This window comes from Tachysurus vachellii, chromosome 6 (assembly GCF_030014155.1).
Source record: "Tachysurus vachellii isolate PV-2020 chromosome 6, HZAU_Pvac_v1, whole genome shotgun sequence".
Lineage (NCBI taxonomy): Eukaryota > Metazoa > Chordata > Actinopteri > Siluriformes > Bagridae > Tachysurus > Tachysurus vachellii.
The window spans coordinates 22,794,714-22,818,248 of record NC_083465.1 but is presented as its reverse complement, the minus strand read 5'-3'; the positions used below and the strand labels follow the sequence as shown (position 1 = coordinate 22,818,248).

Here is a 23,535-nt window from a genome sequence, read left to right as displayed (position 1 = left end):
CACATCGTAATCCCCCACTAGAGCCCAGAGATTAGCCTTAATTAAGCCTTGTTCTCTCAAGTGTGTTCAGAGAGTAGAAATGAGCTGTAGGACTGCTGGAGGAAGAGTATGGTTAGATCATCCACAGATCCAGAAAGGCCTTGAAATATACACAGCCTTAGGAAGACAGAGAAGCGGTGGCGCGACCAGCCATGCACACATTCCTCCACCACACAGGCCAAAGAGACAAAGAGACAGTGCAACAGGAAAGTGTGTTTGTATACACAGTGATTCAGAGACGTATAACGTGCTTACTGAAGCAGACTGGCTTCGTGTGGACAGCGGCGGGCCATGGCTTTTAGTCAAGGTCAGTTTCTGTTTGTCTGTAGGGGAGGAGCAGAACAAGGAAGAATGAGATCAGATACCGTGCTCTGTGTTTACGAAGTTGAAATAGATAAGCCAACAAATTTAGAAAGGATTCCAAGACTGTCTTATCCTGACTAAACAAATGATTTACAAAGAATCCTGTAGCCTGGCTCAGATATTATAAAAGCAGTCCTAGGAAAATCTATTGAGGAAATGTACTGTCATTCCCAGTTCACTAATTAGTACTGACACATTTCAGAATTTAATAACAAAACCAACCTAAGTTTTATTTTAAAATCGTCCAATATACTTACAAACAACAGTCTTTTCATGGTTAGAAAATTATCTCTTTATATAATTGGACCAGAGCACTGCTGAACTTGTAAATGTGACTGGTCAAAGGGGGTATATTAATTTTTTAACAGGAGCTGTAACAACAGTTCCAGTCACAGGTTGATATTAATGTGCTCATTCTAATACGTTCCCGTTTCTATAGTAACAGTTCATTCACAGGGCCTTGTACGGTAAATCAACTTTGGAACTCTTTGTCACATCACATGTCCCCATTGTTGATTAGCTGATATATTGATTATATACATACTGTATTTTTTTTATTTTGAAAACAATCATTATTGGTCATGTTCGATTTTTAGCGAAATTTAGAAATTGAAGTTTCCTTGGATGATGTGTCTTGCCTTTTGCTGCACCATGTTCAGCTACATCCAGCACCACTCTGAGTCCATCCAGGTTGGAAATGGGCAGGCCCAGATCAAGTGGCTCCTTCTCCCCACTCTGTACACACACACACACACACACACACACACACACACACAAAGGTTATTAACCAGCACGAGCCACACTGGCTCAACACAAAAATGCCAGGACACTGTGTTTTTTACAAAAGCATGTCATTCAAACATTGAAATGTTCCCTGGCAAAATGTTCATCCTCCTGTCTGGATTAATCACCACATGGTAATGTCCTTCAGCACATCTGAGAACACAGGTGATGTTGGAAGCAGGTACAATCGGTGTGTAAAATGTGTTATGGACAAAGTGATTATGGACAGAAGACAGACTCACTACAGTGTTAACTGGACAGAAGGTAAAACAAGATTCACACAATAATAAAACCATTATCTCTATACTACTGACATTTCTAAAATGATCCATATAATATAGGACTATTATTAATATTAAATTTTATATATTAAGCAGTAGGTTAGCATATAAATGTCCCAAATGTCCAGTAAACGCTACTCTTAAGTGAATATTCTGGAAGGTATCAGCAATCACGTGGAAATTTTATCACACTCTCTGATATCATTTAGTGATTGTATTTTATTTTCATCTGTTTCTATCACTTCATTATCTCAGCTGATACAAAAAAAATTGCAATATTTAGTCTTTTTTTTTTAACTCTTTCAATTAATAAAATTCACATTAAACAAGTTCATAAAAATCCCACTAAAGATAGGGGCATGTTGAGCCTACATGAGGTGTTTTCTATACCAAGCTCTGCAACTGTAGTCTTTTGACTGATTCCCTCAATTGATCTAAAATTTCTTATTATTGGATTATAATAAAGCAAATCAAAAAAAATATTCAAGTAAAAATGATTAGATTCTTCTACTAATTTCCAGCTTTAAAAGATCTTTCTCCATTGGCAGATCATTTTACTTCCTTCTATAAATAAATGTTTAACATTAGATCTGCCAAAAAGAACACGACTAGCTCAAGATTACATCTGTCTAGAAAGAGGTAATAATCAGATATTTAATACTAGATAAATCTGATTCACTTGTCATTTTTCTGGAGTGCATTTTCTCTCTTGCACTAGTTTTAGCCAGTAGATTTTACTCAATCTAGTGCAATGAATGGATAGCTGAAAAACCAGACGAAGGGAATTGAAGACAAATATCTAGCTATATAAATGTAACAAATAAATACATTTAAAAAATAATAAAAATTCAATTTTCTCCCCGATTTGGTCACCTGACAATTACTTACTCATCAACCAGCTCTCCCTCATATTTTTTTTTAGAAGAAGCCTTTATTATCGCCACATATACATTACAGCACAACGGAATTCTTTTCTTCACATACCCCAAATGAGGAGGTTGGAGTCAGAGTGCAGGGGCAGCTATGATACAGCGCCCCTGGAGCAGGGAGGGTTGAGGGCCTTGCTCAAGGGCCCAACAGTGGCAGCTTGGCAGTGCTGGGGCTTGAACCCCGATTCCCCGGTCAACAACCCAGTGCCTTAACCACTTATATAACACATGTATTAACTTCAGAGGGTGAAAGTTAACACATTTCCTCCATGAGACATGAAACCATCCAACTGCATCTTTTCAAAATGCTTCTCCTACTGTGACCCACTACACTGTGGCAAAGTAGAAAGTGTCATCTTCCCTCGTCCACATACAGGTGCTCATAGATGCTCAGGACTGGCTAGTTTCACCATGATTGACAGGGAAGAGAAAGCATGCCAAAAGTCCCACTACACCCCGTATAGGATTCAAACTCTTGTTGGTTTAAGGACAGCGTCAAACTGTTTCTGTTGCAGCACTCTACAGCTAGTAGCTAAACAGATTTGCAAAAGAATATTGATTATTTGTGAGGACAAAAAGTTTGCCAACATGTTTTTAAATATCCAATTAGAGGATCGTGACCTTGCTAATCTAGACTTTGTTAAAACAATAGTTCTGCCATACACACTAAAGAAAAGCATTTGTGTGTCATGGTTATATTAAACAAACAAGAAGAAACATTCTGAACCACTCAAGTCGAGATGTTTACGTCTGTGCTCAGAGCAGATCAGTGAATGTGATACTTACAATCCTGGCTACCAGGTCTCCTAAGTGCAGGCCATATTTAGCCACGACTGGCCTCAGCACCTCAGTCACAGGCTTGGTGGGTTTAGCTTTCAGCCCTACAGAGCGGTTTATAGGCACCAGATCTAGCCTGAGAGAGCAGGGAAATACCCTGATTATTTACTACGCATGAGTAACCAGACAAATATGACATAGACCAAACTTTCCAAAAATTAAACCATGCATTTTTACGTTGCTAAACTAATAAATAGATAATAAAATGAACGCGTAGGATGTACATAAAACTGTTGAATGCATGACTAAATGGTTGAGTAGACAGGTGAAGCAGATGTGCTGTTTGTACCTGAATAATGTACGTTTTTCTAGTCGCAGGTCTCTGGAACACAGCGTCATGCAGTCCTGGTCTAATACTAAAGGCTTGACACATACAATACACACCATTATTATACAACACAACAGGAGAGGATTGGATATCACTCACAATCACACAAACACAACCAGACACTCGCAACATCTACAGTTTAATACAAAACAAAGAAATTATTCATTTGCAGAAGTAAATATGCGTAACTAGCTATGTTCTCTCTATTAATTAGACAAAATTTTAGAGGCCTGTCTACCAGCAGTGCAGTAAGCACTGAACATTTGAATGCTTTAATTTGCATTACTATCTAACATAATAATAGCCTGTATTCAGGAGTTACCTTCTCTCCTCCCACCAGGAAAAGGTCCACAGCTGCCAGGTTGATGCAGAGTTTCTCACACAGGCCCAGCAAAACCTCACGGATGGACACGCCGGGTCTTATAGGTACTGAGCAACAGGACCCGTCCGGCAGGTTAATGTTACAGTAACGCACAGCACGCTCCGATAACGACATTGAGTTACGTGACACCTCTCCCTAGGAGACAGACAGGAAGAAAGAGACACAGGATCAACAGAGTTAGCTCCACCGCATGTTAGAAAAAAATCTTTAAGCTTTCAGTGGATTTCTAAATACTACAAAAGTAGCCTGCCTCAACACTGGATTTCGGTAAATGACACACAGATGAGCGACACATTAAAGGAAAAAAGGATCACTCTGTTATGCTCTTGGGGCATAATAATTATTATTTTCCCCGGCATAGTTTAAGCCAACTTAGAGAGACGAGTCACTGCAAATCAATACGAACTTCTGGTCTGATCACTTTTATTTCATGATGAAACGTTTCTATCCTGATAGGTACTTTCATAAGAATAAAAATCTCACAAACATAAACTATAACCTTTACAGTCACAAGATCTCATCGCACCATCATAATAAAAACACTAACTGCAGAGATATCATGTGGACAGATGGTGATCATTTTTCCACATGATACACTTTCAGAGAGTCCTGGCAGCAGAATTTTAATGCTTTGTTGACCAATGAGTTACAGTTTACGGTTAAAGGAGTTTGTAACTTCAAAGCGTACACTACACAAGGGTAACGCGGTTTATTTGCCGGAAGGTGGATGTGTAGTTAGAATTTCAGCTAATGGTTCCTCACCTCATTCTTGCCCGGGGCCGAAGTGCCGAGCTCCAGACTCGCACCAGAAGATAAAGAACCCTGTGACTCTCTGCGCCCATCATTGCCTGAAAAGCCTAAGGCAACAACAAGGACACACTAATCACACACGCGCATTCATTCATGCACATTTCTAACTCGTATGGGGTCAGTCAAAATTCTATCAAAATCACGCTGACTAGCAGAAAATGAACACACAATAAATCAAAATGTCTAAAGAACACAATGGAAATACAATGTTCATCAGTTTAAACTCACTATAATCTCCAAGATCCTTCTTTTTGTGTCCTTTCCCAAAACTTCGGTTCCTGGGCCAGGGAAATAAACTTCCTTTCTTTTTATCACCGTGTTCATCTTTACCCTCCTCGTTGAGCACCTTCACCGATTTGCTCTTCTTCTCCTCCTGCAAACACAATTCATCATTTTAATCACAACTCACAATTCAGAGCCTGTGATAACTGGGTGAGATTCACTTCCCAGGCATGTTTTTTTTTTTTATATATAAACACACTGTCAGCTCTGAAACGATGAGATGTAAGGCAGAGATGGAGAAAGTCTTCTCAGGCCAACACTCTACACCAGTTCCTGATTTGATCAAACTGATAACAGTGGCTCTCATTTCCATGATTCTTTCAACACATCTGATTCGACTCATCGGGTCATTTCCGAAATCCTCATGTTAGCGTAGAGAGAAAGCAATACGTGTGATGTGGCACTGAAACATGAAATGTTTTATATTTTGCATGCTGTGGTAAGTTGGGGTTTTATTGTTGTGATTTGCAAAACAGCTTCTGATGAACCTCCATTTGTGAATGTGTACTTTGAACACACAACACCATATAGACAAAAAACAAAAAATACCCTGCACTCTTTACATAAACACTAGGGTTTAGTGGGATTCATAGTCTCTTTTGGACTAATCTGGACTTACCGGAGATCTAGTGTCTTTCATGACGGTTTATATGCAAGTAATAAAACACAACACGTACTGTTACAAGAAAACAGTCAACAATGTGCAGTGGAGTGTTTCAGCCAGACAGGAAACCTAGTTACTGGTACCACCCTGATGGATTATTTTCAAATAACAGCACATCCCTTAGTGTTTTTTTATCAACCCTTACATTTTTAAGATAATTGTGGAACATCTATAAAGCATGTGATCATTTTAATGATATAACTAGCTATAAATTGTCAGTCTCTCACTTTCTCATGTGGTTGATAAGACAGAAAAACATTCAGCCTGTTACTGAAAAACCGCATAATGCTTTTCATCATAAAGATTTTCCTGTGGCAGCTTAAAGTCTGACTGTTACAAAGTGTTGAAACCCAATACACTTTTAATAAATGTAAACCAAACATGATGTTGGAGAAAAATATTTTAACGTCTAAAACAAAAAAAAAAAGCCTTAATGTTTGTTTTTCTGGAGACTAATCACTGCATTAATTAGCTGCATGGTCCTCACAAGGACAGCAAGACTGTTTGTGTGTGTGTGTGTACCTTCTTAGGTGTGGAGAGGTTGGAGCGCTCTGAGCCGGTGCTATGTTTGGACGTGGGACTGCTGGGGATGTGGTGTGGGTCTGGTAGAGGACGGCCCTCCACCTCAGCCAACATACACTCCTGATACAGGAAGGACTTCAGGAAGCGTGTGTAACTGTCAAACTTCATCAGATTAAAGATCTGCAGATTTACAAACAGAAAGATAGAGACAGTCAGAATAGGTAAAAGTGACATACCTAAGACAATGAACCTAACAGCTGAAGGCTTTTAATTTTGCTGTTTGAGTCTTTATCTAATTCCTTAATTGCGTCCTGATCTGAATATGAGACCTCAGCACAGAGACGGTGATGGCCGACACTCTGTCTCTGAATGCACGTATTCTGCACAGTGATAAGAGGCTCCTTTTTTAGGACAGAACAGATCTCACATTCAGAGCAGAATCTCAGTGAGGCGACGACAGCAGTGAATCGTGATTAAGTTTGCAGTGCTGCATGCCGGGGTCTCACCCCTGGGCTTACAGAAGCCTTTCTCCGTTCCATCATGTGCTCGGTGTATAGGCTACAGGGCTCTGGCACATGGAAGACCATTTACATGACCTCGTGATAGCAGGGTCAGAGGGACCGTCTTCCTCTAACCACAAGAAGAAAAGCAGCAGGCTGTATCTCCATATGTGGCTTTCATAATGCTAACACACGTCTCTTACACAAGACTGCTGTCAACACCACAACTGCTCCCTTTAATCCCAAACACATAAGTCCTGCTCATTCGTCCCTTATTCATTATAACACATTATTCAGCAACTATTGTGAAACTAATAGGTAAGTTATAGATTTCTAATTGTGTAGATATATCTGCACAGACTAAGAGGTTAACAGTTGTGCTGAAACCGCACTCAGGGTTTTCACACCAATGCAGGGGCAGCCCCATTCAAATCACTACACACCTGCTAAAGCCATGAACACTACGATGTTTGCATTATATTCATACTTCTATCTTACACAGTGCTGCTGAGTCGCAAATTTGAGTGTTTCTCAAAGGATTATATGAATTTTTCTTTTAATATTCTGCCATTTGCATTGTAACCAATCACATAAATTAATAAACATTTAATTAAAAAATAATAAAAAATATTTGAGAATTGATAAATACATTTATAAATAAAAATTTAATTTTTAAATTTTAAAATATTTGAAAATAAATAAATAAATAAATAAATAAATAAATGTGTGTATGGTGTAATGTTTAACCTATAACTTCATGTTTCCCTTCACAGGACAAAGGGCTTTAGAGTTTCTCTGTAACATGATGAACTGCATTTTTTGTGTATGATTAATATTAAGATCTTTTTTTAATATTAAGGACAGTGAGGAATATCAGGAACTATTTGCTACCCTGATGTCCTTCAACATTAGAGTTAAAAAGAATGATGTGTCATTATTTACAAGTAAAACTGTAAAAGTGCTCTGGTGTAAATGAATTAAATGCTTAGAAATGTGCTGTTTTGAAAAAAAAAAAATATATATATAGTAAACTCCCAGGCTGGAACAGGTACAGTTTGCATCAGACCACCGTGCCATTGATTATTTTATTTTAAGATCCCTGCACTATAATAAACAATATAAAAAAGAGCTTTTCTAACAGTTTTATGATAACATGAACATCAAATCAAATCAAATTTTATTTGTCACATACACAAACATACAGAGTACGACATGCAGTGAAATGCTTTTTACATCTGTCCGGTATTCAAGGAAGGAAAAAGGAATGGAATTAAGGATAAAAATAAAACCAAAAGGAGGTAGATAAATAAAAAGTATAAACTATATAAAATATATGAAAATATATGTGTAAATATATGAAAATATATATAAAAACATGAGCTTTGTGTGGATTTTTGAGTATTAAAACAAGCATGTAAATGTAACCTTTGATTGGGAGTTTGGACTGAAATACAGCTTGTTGCTGTAGTTTTGTAGCAATCAACAAAATGAATTGACAAAACCTTGCTGTGGAAGTTTTTGGACTAAAGCTGACACAACCACGGACTAAATCAATATTTAATGAGCTCTAATTACATCTCATTTATATTGAGAGCTCTGTTCCAGACATCCCATTGGTCCAGATATTTATTTGGCGTAAGTCGTGCACGATGTGTGTGTGTATATGTGTGAGTGTGTGTGTGTGTGTGTGTGGATTCGTACTTGCAGCTGCTGCTCCTTGAACATGTCAGGCCGTGGAGCATTGAGGATGTCGTCGGCCAGCTGCGCCTGACTGTCGATATTGACTGGTGTGGTGGCCTTACTGGACAGGAAGCTGTTGTAGATCTCTCTCGCCTTCTGGGATAACTAAAGTTCAAAGGTTATGGCGTTATTAAAAGCTGATAATCATTTGCAGGGGGATTTACTTAGCATTAATAATACCGGAAAGAGGAAAAACAACATTATTGTACATGAATGGAGCTGGAGCTTGTTATCTGCAGAATGTTCTGTCAGTGAATTAAGCCACAGTTGAGTGCTTTGTGTGGGAGTTTTACAGCAGCAGGAATGAAGGGCTGCGGTGTTTAGCTTTGCTTCAGGTGGAGGAAAACTGGAAAGCTGCGTACCTGCTTCTTGTCCGTTTCTGGAACATGGCTGAAAATTTCACATGCTTGCCAGAACAGGATATTCTCCTCACTGAACTCCTTCTTCAGAAACTCCTGCAGAGTCAGAAAAACAACACTCCCTTTAATCATGCAGCCAGCAGAGAGACATTAGGCCAGCTGCGTTCGTCTTTAGGCGAGCACTAATGGCATGTTTAGAGCAGGGAGAGTTATATTTAAACAAAAATTCCCCAATTATCTGTCATGACTTCTGACTCTCAGAGCTAGTATTCTCAATACTTGTTTATTACTTGAATCTCTTTTGAAGCTATGTGAAATTGTTATTTTACTCCCTATACATAGAGCATGACTGCGTTTAAAATTAGAAACCTGGCATCCGTTCCCTGATGTTAAAAAATCTTCAAGACTGTAATTTTAGATTGAGAGATAAATGTATTTGATTTTTGTTTAAACTGTGACGTACTGAGAAGTAACGGATGCCGACAGGGTCCTGCAGCAGACGCTCGAAGCAGACGGCCCATGCTGCAACGCGCCGCTCTGGGTGCCGTCTGTGGCACTGCACACTGGGTAGACTGGCATTGCTGTTCAGGCTGTTGTCACTGCCACAGCCCTTTAGATCTGCACTGTTCAGCTCTGTGCACACACACACACACACACACAGTAACTGTCACTGATGCATGTTAATAACAGCTGTATCTTAAGCATTTACTTCTAAAAACATTTTTATTTAGCACTTTTCAAGCTATTACAGATGCTTCCAGGAACTAGTGGTCCAAGTGGCAATGAACTTTTTTGAATTCCAACAAAACTTTGTTAGTTACTTTGTGTGAGCTGACAGATAAAAGATCGGTGCTGTACAACCACATATTATGTCATTAAATACACAAGCTAATCATATCCTAATATTCAAATTAAAGGAAACAATATAAAGCTTGTTTGGACAACAGTGTACCAGGCAGGTAGAAGGTCATTTGTATATGTAAATAATCTGAACTTCAAGATGAGGATTGCTTTGTAATGTTTGTAATGTTTGTCTGAAGACATTTGTTAAATGAACTATTCCAACATACTTAAGACTTCAACAGCCTCATATCAAAAACACTGGGGAAAAAAACTCGCATTATAATTTCCTGCTGTAATAATCCAGATCATATACACCTTTTAATCTTCTGATGTACATCATCAGGCACAGAGAGCTTCAAGTAATACTCAGTCCAATATTGTTGCTATCATTATTATAAGTAAAATGAGTCAAATAAAAAAAAATCTCATCATGATACGGTTCCTCCAAATAGCAAACAAGCTAAACTGTGAACCCTTTGGAATGAATTGGTCTTCTGTGTTAATTGGTCATATAATATCATCTCATCTTCATCAAAGTCACAAGTATGAACAAACACAATGTGCTTAAGCTAACAACACACGACACAGCGTCCTACGAACATTCACAGTGTTGCAGAAACAGTAAGTTAACGCTGATTTAATGGCAGTTCGAACCTGTCACAACAACAATAACCTCAACCAAGCGTTTCCTCGAGCTGTGGATTCCTCGTTCAAGAGGATTTTTGGACAATCTTCCTCACAGATCTGCTTCACTGCTTTAACTCTGTCAATATGACAGAGTTATCTGTCAGATATTCTTAGAATATCTGTTGTGAACTGTTTTTCTTGAGGTCAGTTTACAGCATCTCTGTTGTGTTAGGTTATGACTAGGTTATGACTGCTTTTTTTTTTTTTTTAAGCCATTCTCTAAAAGATTTACTTTATTTAGGACTATTGTCCTGCTGCACCACACAACTTTTACTTGCCTTCACCCTGCAATTATCCTGAAGGATATCTTAATTTTTCTCAATGAATTAATGAATTAATTTTTCTCAATGTTGGCAAGTTTTCCAGGTCCTGAAGCAGCAAAGGAGCCTCAGATCATGATGCTCTCTCCACCGTACTTAATCACTGGGATGATGTTTAAAGGGCACCACATACCAACATGCCATGACATACCAACATACCATGACAACACGCAGAATCAACCCAAAACAATTCAACCTTAGTCGCATTCGTCCACAACACATTTTCCGACTAGCGTGTCAAGGTGGTGTCTGGCAAACTTCAGGTATGCAGCGATGTTGTTTTGGAGAGCAGTGGCTTTCTTCTTAGTGTCCTGCCATGGACACCACGCCTGTGTAATGTTTTCTGTATAGCAGACTCATGAATAGAAATGTTAACCGGTTCCAATGATTTCTTCAGGACTTTAACTGTCACTTTATGTTTTTTTTTTTTTTTTACCTCGCTGACCTCACTGCGGTTCTTCCTTTGAGTCATCTTGGTTGGACAGTCAGTTCTATGGAGAGTAGCCAGAGTATTACATCGTCTCTGTTTACTAACAATATGTCTAACAGTGAACAGATGAATATCAAACTTAAAAAAAAAAAAAAAAAAACGAAACGTATCCAATCTCGTCTCTTTAAGCCTTTTTACCAGTACACCGATGGTCTGTTCTGCCAGCACAATGGAAATCAACTTTTTACCAAAAGGCAATGTTTTAGTGCTGCAAGTCTGATATAAAATGGGTCAGGACACTTTTAGACAAATACACAATGTGCTCAATCCCTCTAAAATTTGAGTGGATAAAGATCGCCGTCAAATCGCCGACGCTGTATGAACAAGCGCCGGCGCTTATGAACAAGCACTTGGGACATCTGATAGACCAGAAATGGGTTTGATATCACCATTTACTTTAAAGATAAACATTTGTTGGGAAAAACTGAACCCTTTTTGTTTTTTTGGAACTTCTCTATGAAAATATTGATCCTAGAAGGCATGAGGAAAAATGGAAATACTTATGAAAAACTATAAATTCATTAACCACCAAGTGTCTAATTTCATATGAACGTCATATTAACCACCACAGTGGAGTGGGACAGGACAAGGGAATTCAATGCTGAACAAGGAAACAACAAAAACACACAAATTCCATTTTATGGGCTCGGGGAAAAAGACTGAACTCAACCCCAGCTTTGCTAATTTACAAACTCAATTAGCTTTTCACATACTTTTTTTGCCCAACATATATTGTGAATATTTGAATGACAGTTTTAATATGTACAGTACCAGAACAATGTGATAATTTGTGTTAAAAATATTGTATTTTTTGGTTTCGGTAAGTTGAAGATCAAATCAGATTTTATACATAAATGCTGATGATCCCAAAGGGTGTGCATACTTTATCGTGTATATTTCTGTCATCTGTCCTTTTGGAGAACTTGTACTTTGGATCCTGATGAACTTGTATATATCTCTCAGTAAGATTTAACATTAAGTCCATGTATCCAAAGTTTATCTAAACAGTGGATTGGTAACAGAAAGCTCCTACCAGGCGATGTGCTGAACATTCATACATAGAGAATTTCACCAGCCAGTAATTAACGTACTGTTTCTCTTTAGCTGCATAGCAGGTCTGATTCGTCCTGTTCAAAAGCCTGGCATTGCAAAATTGATTTGAGGAAACAAGCAGTGTGTACATCTGAGCCTTCGAGCTCCTGCTCCTGTTGCATCCATGCCAAAGAACCGCTAAATATCTCAATTCTAACCCGAGAGCATCGGGTTAAAATGTGTATTTTTTTTTTTTGGAGTGGATTTTCTTTGTAAGGCAAGTTAATCTCTGTCTACCGCAGATCACAGAACACATTTTACACAATTTTGCTCATTATCATCATTCCAGAGCTACTGGTGTTTACCAGTGCCAGCAATTATAAAGAACTATTCAGGAAGCAAAATATATTTATAGCAGCACCCAGAAGCACATGTACTTTAATATGACTTGAACTAATCAGCAAGTCTCTCCCTTTGGCCTTTCTTCTCTTATACAATGTCAAAAACAAGAAACAACATGGATAACTTTTTGCTCAGAGCTGAGACTGACTGGATTGGAGATTACCTCTAGTTTCCACACACAGACACACACACACACACACACACACACACACACACACGCACTCACACACCACAATCCCTACCCATCTAGGCAACCAGCATTTTCATACTTTTGGTTAGCAGGGGTTGCAAACCTTCTGGTAATGATTTGAAGTGATTGTGTTTCATTTTATGGTAAGCATTTACATCCAAAACGTCTTTTTTTTATACCAAGATGGGAATTTTATTTTTTTTTTTTACTTGTCAAACTATAGCATCTGAATTTTTTTTAACCTCCATTATATGCTAGTTAAAATAAATAAATAAATAAATAGATAAATAAATAAATAAATAAATAAATAAATAAATAGGCAGAAGACTATAGACTTTTGTTCAGTCCATTACATTTTGTTCAAGAATATTTCACTTTTTTGTTTTATGATTCCAAATATTTTGTTGTTATTAAGAGGTCAGAGTGTGTCATGAGTGTTCATGATATGTTATGTCACAAATATAACATAATGAGCTGATATAAATGTGAGGGTTTTTCATGCAGCAAAAAAATATTCTTAAATAATGAACATCAATCAAAGTCGATCCTGATGATTGCTAAGTACAGAAAGCTGAAGATGTGTGTGTGTTTCTTGACTATGCAAATTGTGGTTAAGGTGTTGGACTACTGATTGGAAGGTTGTGAGCTTGAATCCCAGGACCACCAAGCTGCCACTTCTGGGCCCCTGAGCAAGGCCCTTAACACTCAGTTGTATAAAATATGTCTTTTGTATAACTGATAGCATATGAATCATACACAACATGACCGATCAGATGAGTGTATTTTTTCAGTGTTTCCATTATACATGATGTGTGTTAAGTTATTTATCACAGTACAGTGAATTACACTGAAACAGCGAAACAATAGCAACAATATGAAAATGACAGTATTACAAAACATCCATTTGAACATCCAATTAGCAACTTGTTGCCATAAGCAACACTGGAGTTGGTGAGTGTTACAGAGGTATAGCACTGCTGATACATGTAATATTCACTGAGAAATAAGACTGCATCTTTCTCTGAACTGTTGTTGTTGGAACTCTGTCTCTTACCTGGGTAGAGCTGGTACGAGCCTGTATGGTGCCACTTAACAAGGTACTTCATCCCAGCAGGACGCCAGGCCTTTACATCCATGCCTCCCTACCATCACACACGCTCCCATGGAGTGCAGGACCACTGGCCATCAAACCCACGTTAACCATTTACACATCTATTCCACATTCCACATAACAAGCTGAACATGCATTCACAGCCACGCTACACACACAGGCACGAAATACAGTAAGTCCAGCACAAAGCCCTGCCGAGTCGTGGGATGAATAATTGAATGCAGGTTGAAGAGGGAAACATTGATGACGGTGGCAACATGAGCCTGCAATGTTAATGAGGAAGCTAATATAGCCTTCTAACCACACACACACACCGCAAAGTAATCATACATCTTTAGAAGGATTTACAAGCAATTAACATGCGATTAAGTTAGAACCGCAGTCATATACTGACCTCTACAGAGTTTCATCATCATTAGCTAATTCCTATTAAAGGCTAAATTCAGTGGCGTAGCCAGGAAGTAATTTCATGCTAAGTAAAATACCTGAATCATCCGTACAACGGATATATTGAAAATGCTCCACGCTGGTGTATGTTGGTTGAAGTGGTGCTGACATTCAGAATCTGTTGTCATTTAATGTGTAATAATCTTCCATTAATGTTGCTATTTTAATAATGACCAGATATGGTAATGAGCTTTATAGAAAAGTATGTGTGCCAGTGGTGGATTTTTAAGTCTGTAATTTTACTTGTACTTAAGTAGAAATTAAGCTAAGTCATTTACTTTGTTATTTTTAAAATCACAATTTACTCATTACAGAGTACACCTACAATTTGAATTAATATTTCAACCACTGACCGGCATTTCGTTAGCCAGTAAAAATATCTTATCTTAACGGACCAATAAAAATACTGGTATTTGAACCAAAAAACAAAACTCTCGCCGCCACGGATTTACATGAGCTGACCGTGATCGTACAACAGGTTATTGACTGAAGGTTTGGGATACGTAAAGATTCAAGACGGCAACAATGATGAATTGCGGAGGATGAGTGTCCATGGCCACACCTGGAGATGTTGTTCACCTATAGATGGAGGAAAGGTGATAACGTGCTGATGCAGCGTAAATACTGTCTGTGATCTGCTGTGATTTCGGCTTACAAGACTTCAGCATCTAATCGCGCAAAAAAAAAAAAAAACAAACAAAAAAAACACACTATTGTAAGAAGACTAACAAACTCTATTTGTGTGATGTTTTATTTATTTATGTATATGTTTAAGAGTGTTGTTCTGTGACTCGTATATAAACCGTGCCCGACAGTTTGGTTTGCGCGACTAGATTAATAGCAAGTTAATACTGTTTACCAAGTTTAAAGAAATAAATAGTAATTAGTACTCTGAGTAGTTTTTATGAAAATTTATTTTAACTATTCAGCAAAGGCTTAGTATTCATTTACGCTTCTTGGGCAAATTATTTAACATTTAGAGAAAAAAAATCTCCACTGTGGGAAAGTCTTTAAGACAGAGGTGCACAAGTTTTGTTGTTTCTCTGCAACAATCTACTTTTTCTGTCTTATTAACCCTAAAAGAATGCGAGGGTTGCTGTTAGCTGCTGTGAGTGATAACAGAAACTTGTTTGTTTCATAACATTAAATATAACAGGTTTTTGTCTAAAGGATGACATCACTGTGGTGTAACAGGAATAAAACTCATTTTTTTTTTTTTTTTTTTTTTTTAATCTCTAACAAGTGTGAAGAAAATAGAGAAACTGCTATAGTCTCTAGCTAGCTATTTTCTAAACTCCATTCACCTCCAACTCCAAAAACTGAGCTATCCACAAATTACTAAAAACTAGATGTGGGTATGTGGATGTGTCTCAAAGCATAAGGATGTGTCCAAAAGCCCAATGAAGTGTCCCAAAGCCCAATGATGTGTCCCAAAGCCCAAGGATGTGTCCCAAAGCCCAGGGATGTGTTCCAAAGCCCAAGGGTGTGCCACAAAGCCCAAAGATATGTTTCAAAGTCCAAGGGTGTGCCACAAAGCCCACTGAGGTCTCCCAAAGCCCAAGGATGTGTCCCAAAGCCTAAGGATGTGTCCCAAAGCCCAAGGATGTGTCCCAAAGTATGAGGATGTGTTCCAAAGCCCAAGGATGTGTCCCAAAGTACGAGGATGTGTCCCAAAGCCCAAGGATGTGTCCCAAAGCCGAAGGATGTGCCCCAAAGCCCAAGGATGTGTCCCAAAGTCTAAGGATGTGTCCCAAAGCCCAAGGATGTGTCCCAAATTATGAGAATGTGTCCCAAATTATGAGAATGTGTCCCAAAGCCCAGGGATGTGTCCCAAAGTAAAGGGATGTGTTCCAAAGCACAGGGATGTGTCCCAAAGTAAAGGGATGTGTTCCAAAGCACAGGGATGTGTCCCAAAGTATGAGGATCTGTTCCAAAGCCCAGGGATGTGTCCCAACATTTAGGGATGTGTCCCAAAGCACACAAATGGTATTTTATTTTATTTAATTTTATATAACAGCATGGCTCAGACTGTAGTTCTGACTTTAATATGACAATATTAATGCACTCAACTTTGAGGCGAACTCTTAATAAAAAAATCTAATGTTCTGATGTGCTGATGTGTTTTATTTAGAAGACATTGATTTAACATTTATGGAAGTGTCATAAATGTCAGTGGTTTATAACAGTTTAATAACAGCTTTACAAAGTTCACCAGCACAAGAATGTCTTAAGGACTACAGAGTTTACACTTTCTGACTTTTTGGAAAAATTACAGGCAGGGTTTTCCGAGAGAAAGTAAACAAACGAGCGAGAAAGAGCGAGAGAGAGAGAGAGAGAGAGAGAGAGAGAGAGAGAGAGAGAGAGAGAGAGAGAGAGAGAGAGAGAGAGAGAGAGAGAGAGAGATAGAGAGAGAGAAGACTGTTCATTATAAAAAGTAAAAACAGAATGTAACTTGAGGACCTTCCACAGCATTTGATCTAAATAACAAATATGATTATAGAGATAGAGAATATATAGATTATATATACATCATGATATGATATTTTTGCCTCCCAGCCTCAGTTACAGTATAAAGGCCACTCTACGGTTTGTATTCTACTTCAGTACACCTACTGATCTGAGAACAGACAGAAACACAACCACAGACTTTGATGAGTAATGCAATAAGACATTACCTTTTCTGAACCCAATCTGTCTGCCACTGCAGTGAAAACCCCATTGATATGCAAAAATATAGCAATGAAGGCTGGTCAGGTTCTTAATGTGGCACTGAATTAGCAACAACGATCCTAAAGAGTGATCCTTTGATAGTAAGTAGAGTGAGAATGGTTTACAATGTGGTGGAATCTTCACCTACACAGAAGTAAAGAGGTCTGTTATGACTGAGCCACACTAACACACACACACACACACACACACACACACACACACACACACAAACACACACAGTGGCATACATTTAGTAAGTAATATAACCCTTGGGTTATCAGACCTGAAGCTCATCATTTTCCTAAAGCAGAATGGCATCAAGAATTGTATCCCTCTTATATCGCACTATTAGAAATTTACATTTATTAATAAATCAAATGGATCAAAATACCTTTACCTTTTTAACATTTAAAGTTTACACTGACCTTCATAAAAATGCCTTTTAATATAATTACTTACTAAATAGGCTCTTTTCTATCTCTTGAAGTTAAAAGGAAAAAATGGACATGTTACAGAGAAACTGGAAGTCCTGAATACTCTCTCACTTCACCATATCAACAATTAAATGCTTGTCTTCAATCACAAGTTAAATTATAATCTGTATATAATACATGATTTATATTAACTACATCACATTCCATTGTATATTGTTTGCATCATCTGTAATGTTTGTGCCAGGTTTTCATTTGATCCAGTATATATATCTATATATCTATATATCTATCTATCTATCTATATATATATATATCTATATATATATATATATATATATATATATATATATATATATATGTATATATATAAATCTTGAATCTTGAATTGAATGCCAGTCAGCTCTACATACAGACTGAGCACTCGCTCCCTTGATGCCTTTGTTATGTGCCAAGCTTTAGCACTAATGCACACTAACAACGATCACGCCCATGTTGGCATAGCGTTCACATGTGCTAATCAGGTGGTGGGAGAGCAGAGGAGAGCACAGACAGGAGCGTCTCTAGTGGCAAATAACTCCTCTTAATCAGTCTCTGGAGGAACTCGGGTACTTGTCAGATGAAGTAATGTGTTTTTATGTGTTACATGACTTGACCCTAATGCTTACCTAACACTTAAAGTCATCAGACATTGCAAAGTTGCCATTTAACGACTGCTCGTTTGGATATTTTGAACACGAATCAACACCTTTAGACTTAAATGACAATGTAAAGCAAACGGTTTCTAATCAAGAGTTATCAACCATTTAAATACAGCCAGGGATATTTTCCCTTGGAACCAGGCAGGAGTCTCACTGTCTGTTTATCAGCTCATCTCTATCACACTCTTTTACCACCAGCAGAGACACAGACACTGAGAACAGACAGGACGGGAGATAAAACACCCTGTAAAAGGCTGAGAAGTGCTCGGGTCTGAGTAAAGATCATGCAAGGTTATTAATCAATAAGAAAGGAAAGACATTGTTCAGGAGAGCACACACATGACAGAAGGACAGAAATAAGGAAAACGTAGTTCATTTTGATTCCGAGGTCACGTCAAAGCATCTGAATGAAAGTAAGTAACTATTTCGGAAAGATACGTCACTGATTTATTCGAGCAATAAGCCTCTTGAGGTGTATGTTACAGTAATGTTATCACTGATACAGAGGTTTTAGGCACAGCACCACTTCACTGATCTGGTACAAAAAAACAAGCCTTCAATAAAGAATAAAAATACGTTTTTAAAACAGATTTTAAATCAACTCATTAGTAACTTCTTTATTGTTTTAATATTTATATCAGAATATTTGAGTATAAAAATCATTTTCTGTTAAATGCCAAGCTGAATGTCAGCTTAGAGATAGCGTTATGTAAACAATTGTGATGGAAAGGTATGAACGAATAAATAAGATATTTGGATAAATCAAGCTGCATAAATCAGAGAGAGAGAGAGAGAGTGAGAGAGAGAGAGAGAGAGAGAGAGAGAGAGAGAAATGGACAGACAAGTGACATGAGAGAAGATGTGAGAATAATAAATTGATGGTTACTTACCGCCATCAGAGACAGCTGCTGACTGCAAGAGAACACACAGAGACATGTGTGAGTGACTGTCCTCACCAACACACACTGTCACACTCACAGCACACACTCAGCTGGGCAGAGTGAACTGATGGCACACACACAGACACACACACCCTCCTCAACACCCACCCCCCTTCCCCACAGACACACACTTCCTGTTCTACTGGTAAATCCTTCCACCTGCTAACACTCTGAAAGCAAATAGAGATATGCATGCTTTCAGTGTTCCTGGCCCCACCCAGAGACCTACATCAGCCCTGCCCACATTTGCCCGGACATGTCAGTCGATCAAGCGAGGACAACATGGCAAAACAAATTCCCATGCTGCAACAGTGGGTTTCAACATTTCTAGAGCACAAAACTGGAAGAATTCATGCTGTAATGACAACCCAATCCAATATCAGCCTTTTTCATATGCTGAGGTACAGAAACAGTTAGCAGGTTTCCTCTGATTTGTCCCTCTGGTATGTCCACAGTGGGACAAATCGTGAACCATAGAAATCTTAATATGTAGACTGATGCCACAGCCGTGTTGACTTCTCAATTCTGATTTCTCAGAAGGTTTTGATTCATTTTGTATTACAGCAGCTTTACTACAAGTTTCCATGAAAGTTTACACTAAGATTCTACACTATTTCACGGGTTTCGGGAAACCTATTCATAATCTGATTAAAAATAAACAAATGGACCAAAAATGTGCTGTTCTTTAAAAACAAGATTGATGAAACTATCTTTAAGGGAATATTCCTTCATTCATTCATTCATTCCTTCCTTCCTTTATTCCTTCAGTCATTCCTTCCTTAATTCTGTCCTTCCTTAATTCCTTCTATCCTTCCTCTCTTCCTTCCTTCCTTCCTTGATTCCTATCTTCATTCCTTCCTTCCTGCCTTCATTCAGTCCTTCCATCCGTTCTCCCTTCATGTTTTTTTGCATTTTGGAAGGACTCGTCATGTCAGAAGTGCCAGCAGTAAATCTGACATGAAAAGTTCTCTACAGTGCCTTGCAAAAGTATTCATACCCACTGAACTTTTCCACATTTTGACATGTTACAACCACAAAGAAAAATGTATTTGATTGGGATTTTATGAAATAGACTGAAAGAAAGTGGCACATTCTGTAATTGTGAAGTGGAATGAAAATTATAACACACTATATATATATAACTAATGTTCTCTAACACACTTCTGAGGGCTTCACAGAACAGCTGTATTTATACTGAGATTAAATTACACACGTGCACTATATTTACTAATTAGGTGACTTCTGAAGGCAGTTGGTTTCACGTTGGTCTATAACATAAAATCCTAATAAAAATACATCATTGTTTGTGGTTGTAACGTGTCAAAATGTGAAAAGTTCAGTGGGTACGAATACTTTTGTAAGGCACTGTATGTTTACCACCATGGGAAAGTGTTTAGCGAGGGAGATGCTGCGTTTTGTGGTTTCTCTCAATCCACTTGCATTTTTGTGTAATTCGTTTAAAGGGAAAGTGAATGACTTGTTTATAGCTGCTATAAAAGGAAAGATATTGTATCGCGAAACGTTCCACAACATTACATGGAACTATAAACAGATAATAATTGTAATTGACTAATTGTAATTTTACATTGTGCTTATTTTCTTGTTGTTTTAATTTTATCTTTATATTATGTGGTGTATTTTTGTTGCTCTATTTGCTTTTGTAAAGAGCTTTGAGATGTATTTTTAAAGGTGTTATAGAAAATAAAGGTTATTATTATTATTATTATTATTATTATTATTATTATTATAACTGTAATGTTGCGTTCATTAAAAAATAAAACATTTCATTGTTGGCAAAAAATTTTGAGGTAGAAGAAGATTGTTTTACTTCTCATTCTCATATCACACCACTTTACTGTTCTGAGTGTTTCTCCATAACAGTATTCACAATCATGGTTTATTCCTTATAGAAGAATAAAACACATTAAGAGGGTGATTTTTGGTGTAATACTGTATCCTACTGCAACAACAAAGAAGGTGCGATTCAAAAGGGAATAAAATGGAACAAATGTGTTTTCACTGACTTGTCAATAGGTCATATGCTCTTAGCCTTTAGTAGTTTATCAGATTATTACAAGTAAGATTTGTTTTCCTGATTTGTGCCAGATTCCATAAAAAGCTCCTGTTATGTAACTTGTAGCAAGAGGCACCTGAAGTCATTTTGTCTGCACTGAATAATAATCCACCAGATCAATAGCTTCCACAAGAACATGAACTAAAAAAAGTAAATGTATAGAGACGTGCTTACACCTACACCGTCATCAAGACACTGAAGGTTTGAGCTGTACTGGAAATAATCTTCTACGATATCATTATTCATACTAGGGTAAAAATAGAACTAATTCACACTCTGTACAGCTATAAAACCAAAACCCTAAACAGGAAGAAAGTCAAGCATGAAGAGATTAATATGAAAGATTTATCTGTGTGTGTTTGTGTGTAGGTCTGAAACTCAATGAGTCACTTCCTTTAGATGTAGGCGCTGAAGTCAGACAGTGACAGAACTGTGTAGGGTGGAGACAAAGCACTGGATAACACATAACCTTGACACGAATAGTAACCACGTATACAAGTTAAACGTATAAACAGTTACATTTCTGAATATTACACGCTCATGCACACACCCACATATCAGCAGGATTATCATCGTCGCCATCATGATTAAAACTGTATCTGTGTTTAGACATGCGGTGTGAATTTCCAGCAGGCGACGTCCACCCACGCCGGCTACGCGGCACTCCGACACCAAACACATAGAAGTGTAGAGGTCATTAGGTCACAAAGAGAAGTCATTAGGTCACAAAGAGAAACAGGAATGAGACAGAGAAGGGGGAAAAAAAGAGGAAAAAAGAAAGTCTGACCACAAAGTCCCGGTGGGCAGACAGATGGTCTGAAGAAATAGAGTGAGTGAGATGAGAGGAGATAGAAGGTGATAAGTAGACAGATATTCTGCATATTAAAACCCTTGCAGATTTTTCAGTGAGTCAGAAACTTTTCATCTCTTTCCAGAGTAAATGAGCATGACAAGAAATTTGCCTGGAAAGACACACTCTCGTGCAAATATGCATTATCCATTGCATATGCATTATCTAGCCATTTACTAAAAAAAATAAAATAAATAAATAATAATAATAATAATAAAAAAAATAAAAATCAGGAATTTCTTAAAGACCCCATGAGGAGTCCTGTTTCATATCATACATGTATACATCATTGACCTCGTTGACCTTAACGTCCCCAGGATCGACTTCAAACAGGACCCGGTGGAACCCGAGCTTCAATTTGTAATTATATTTGCAATTTTCTACAACATTGAAAAACAACAACAAATTAAAAAAAAGAAAAAAAAAAAGAGTTCATCATCATAATATGTATTACGTTATTATTACATTCAATAATAAGTGCTTGGATTTAAATATCCTTAAATGAGATTCTGTAACAAGCAGCAAAAATTGGAATAGAAATGTTTACATATAAAGTGACTTGACTTGTTTGTCTGTTTTTAAGGATTGATTTTATGTTCAACTTTATTATATTTACATTTACAGTGTATGTGATTTCAGTGTGAAAGTGTTTAACTGTACAGTATATCGGTTAAAAATAAAGCCTATTTCAGTGCTTAGGAGGTTCACCATCACCTTATACTCAAAGTTTCACTATTGCTATCAGTATAATAAAAGAAAAAGTGCTATCATCAGATGAGATTTAGAAATTTAGAGCACAGGTTGTGGTGAGATGATACTTTTTGAAAAGTGTTAAGTAAAAACCTATAAAGGCTGTAAAGGCAATAGATTTATTTGTCTTAAAACAAGACAATATCATGCAAAGTTGCTGTGGATTGGCTGTTTTTTTTTCTCTCCACAGTTCTCTGTCTTTATGTTTTCACAAAGCTGCAAACACACTATGTGTAAAGCTGAAATCAAACCCATTGTAATAAAGGAGTCATTTGAGTCCTGTTGATTATTTGAGATGTGCAAATAAATAAAATGGACTTTTTTTTTTGTTGGCATGACAACAGGTTACGTTCCTATTCTAAAGCTTCCAATCGATTTTAAACAATTCGTACAGTTCATCTGTTGAGAAATTTCAGTCTAAGTCTGTAAATAACTATGAGAGCTATGTTTGTGTATATCTATTTGTTGTATTTTGTATGTCGGCGACTTTAAGTCTTGTGTCCTAGTCCTCCCTAATGCTCTTCTGTTGTCTCGTTTGGGATGAATAAAGTACTATATTCTACTCTATTCTATTCTACTCTATTCTACTCTACTCTACTCTATTCTACTCTACTCTATTCTACTCTACTCTACTCTACTCTATTCTACTCTATTCTACTCTACTCTACTCTATTCTATTCTACTCTATTCTACTCTATTCTACTCTATTCTATTCTACTCTACTCTACTCTATTCTAC

At 37.5% G+C, this 23,535-nt stretch overlaps 1 protein-coding gene across 2 annotated transcripts in view; it reads right to left on the bottom strand.

Moving 5' to 3' along the window:
- rgs12b (regulator of G protein signaling 12b) overlaps positions 1–23,535 on the bottom strand; it is a 69,121-nt gene that overhangs the window by 8,113 nt on the left and 37,473 nt on the right. For both annotated transcript variants that reach the window (XM_060872913.1, XM_060872914.1), the window contains exons 5-16: positions 19,073–19,094; positions 9,283–9,452; positions 8,823–8,915; positions 8,422–8,565; positions 6,221–6,400; positions 4,981–5,125; positions 4,705–4,799; positions 3,883–4,077; positions 3,522–3,595; positions 3,182–3,308; positions 1,041–1,137; positions 295–362 (exon numbers count right to left, since the gene is read on the bottom strand). In XM_060872913.1, coding sequence (XP_060728896.1) covers positions 295–362; positions 1,041–1,137; positions 3,182–3,308; positions 3,522–3,595; positions 3,883–4,077; positions 4,705–4,799; positions 4,981–5,125; positions 6,221–6,400; positions 8,422–8,565; positions 8,823–8,915; positions 9,283–9,452; positions 19,073–19,094 — 1,410 coding nt within the window. The remainder of the gene's footprint in view (positions 1–294; positions 363–1,040; positions 1,138–3,181; positions 3,309–3,521; positions 3,596–3,882; positions 4,078–4,704; positions 4,800–4,980; positions 5,126–6,220; positions 6,401–8,421; positions 8,566–8,822; positions 8,916–9,282; positions 9,453–19,072; positions 19,095–23,535) is intronic.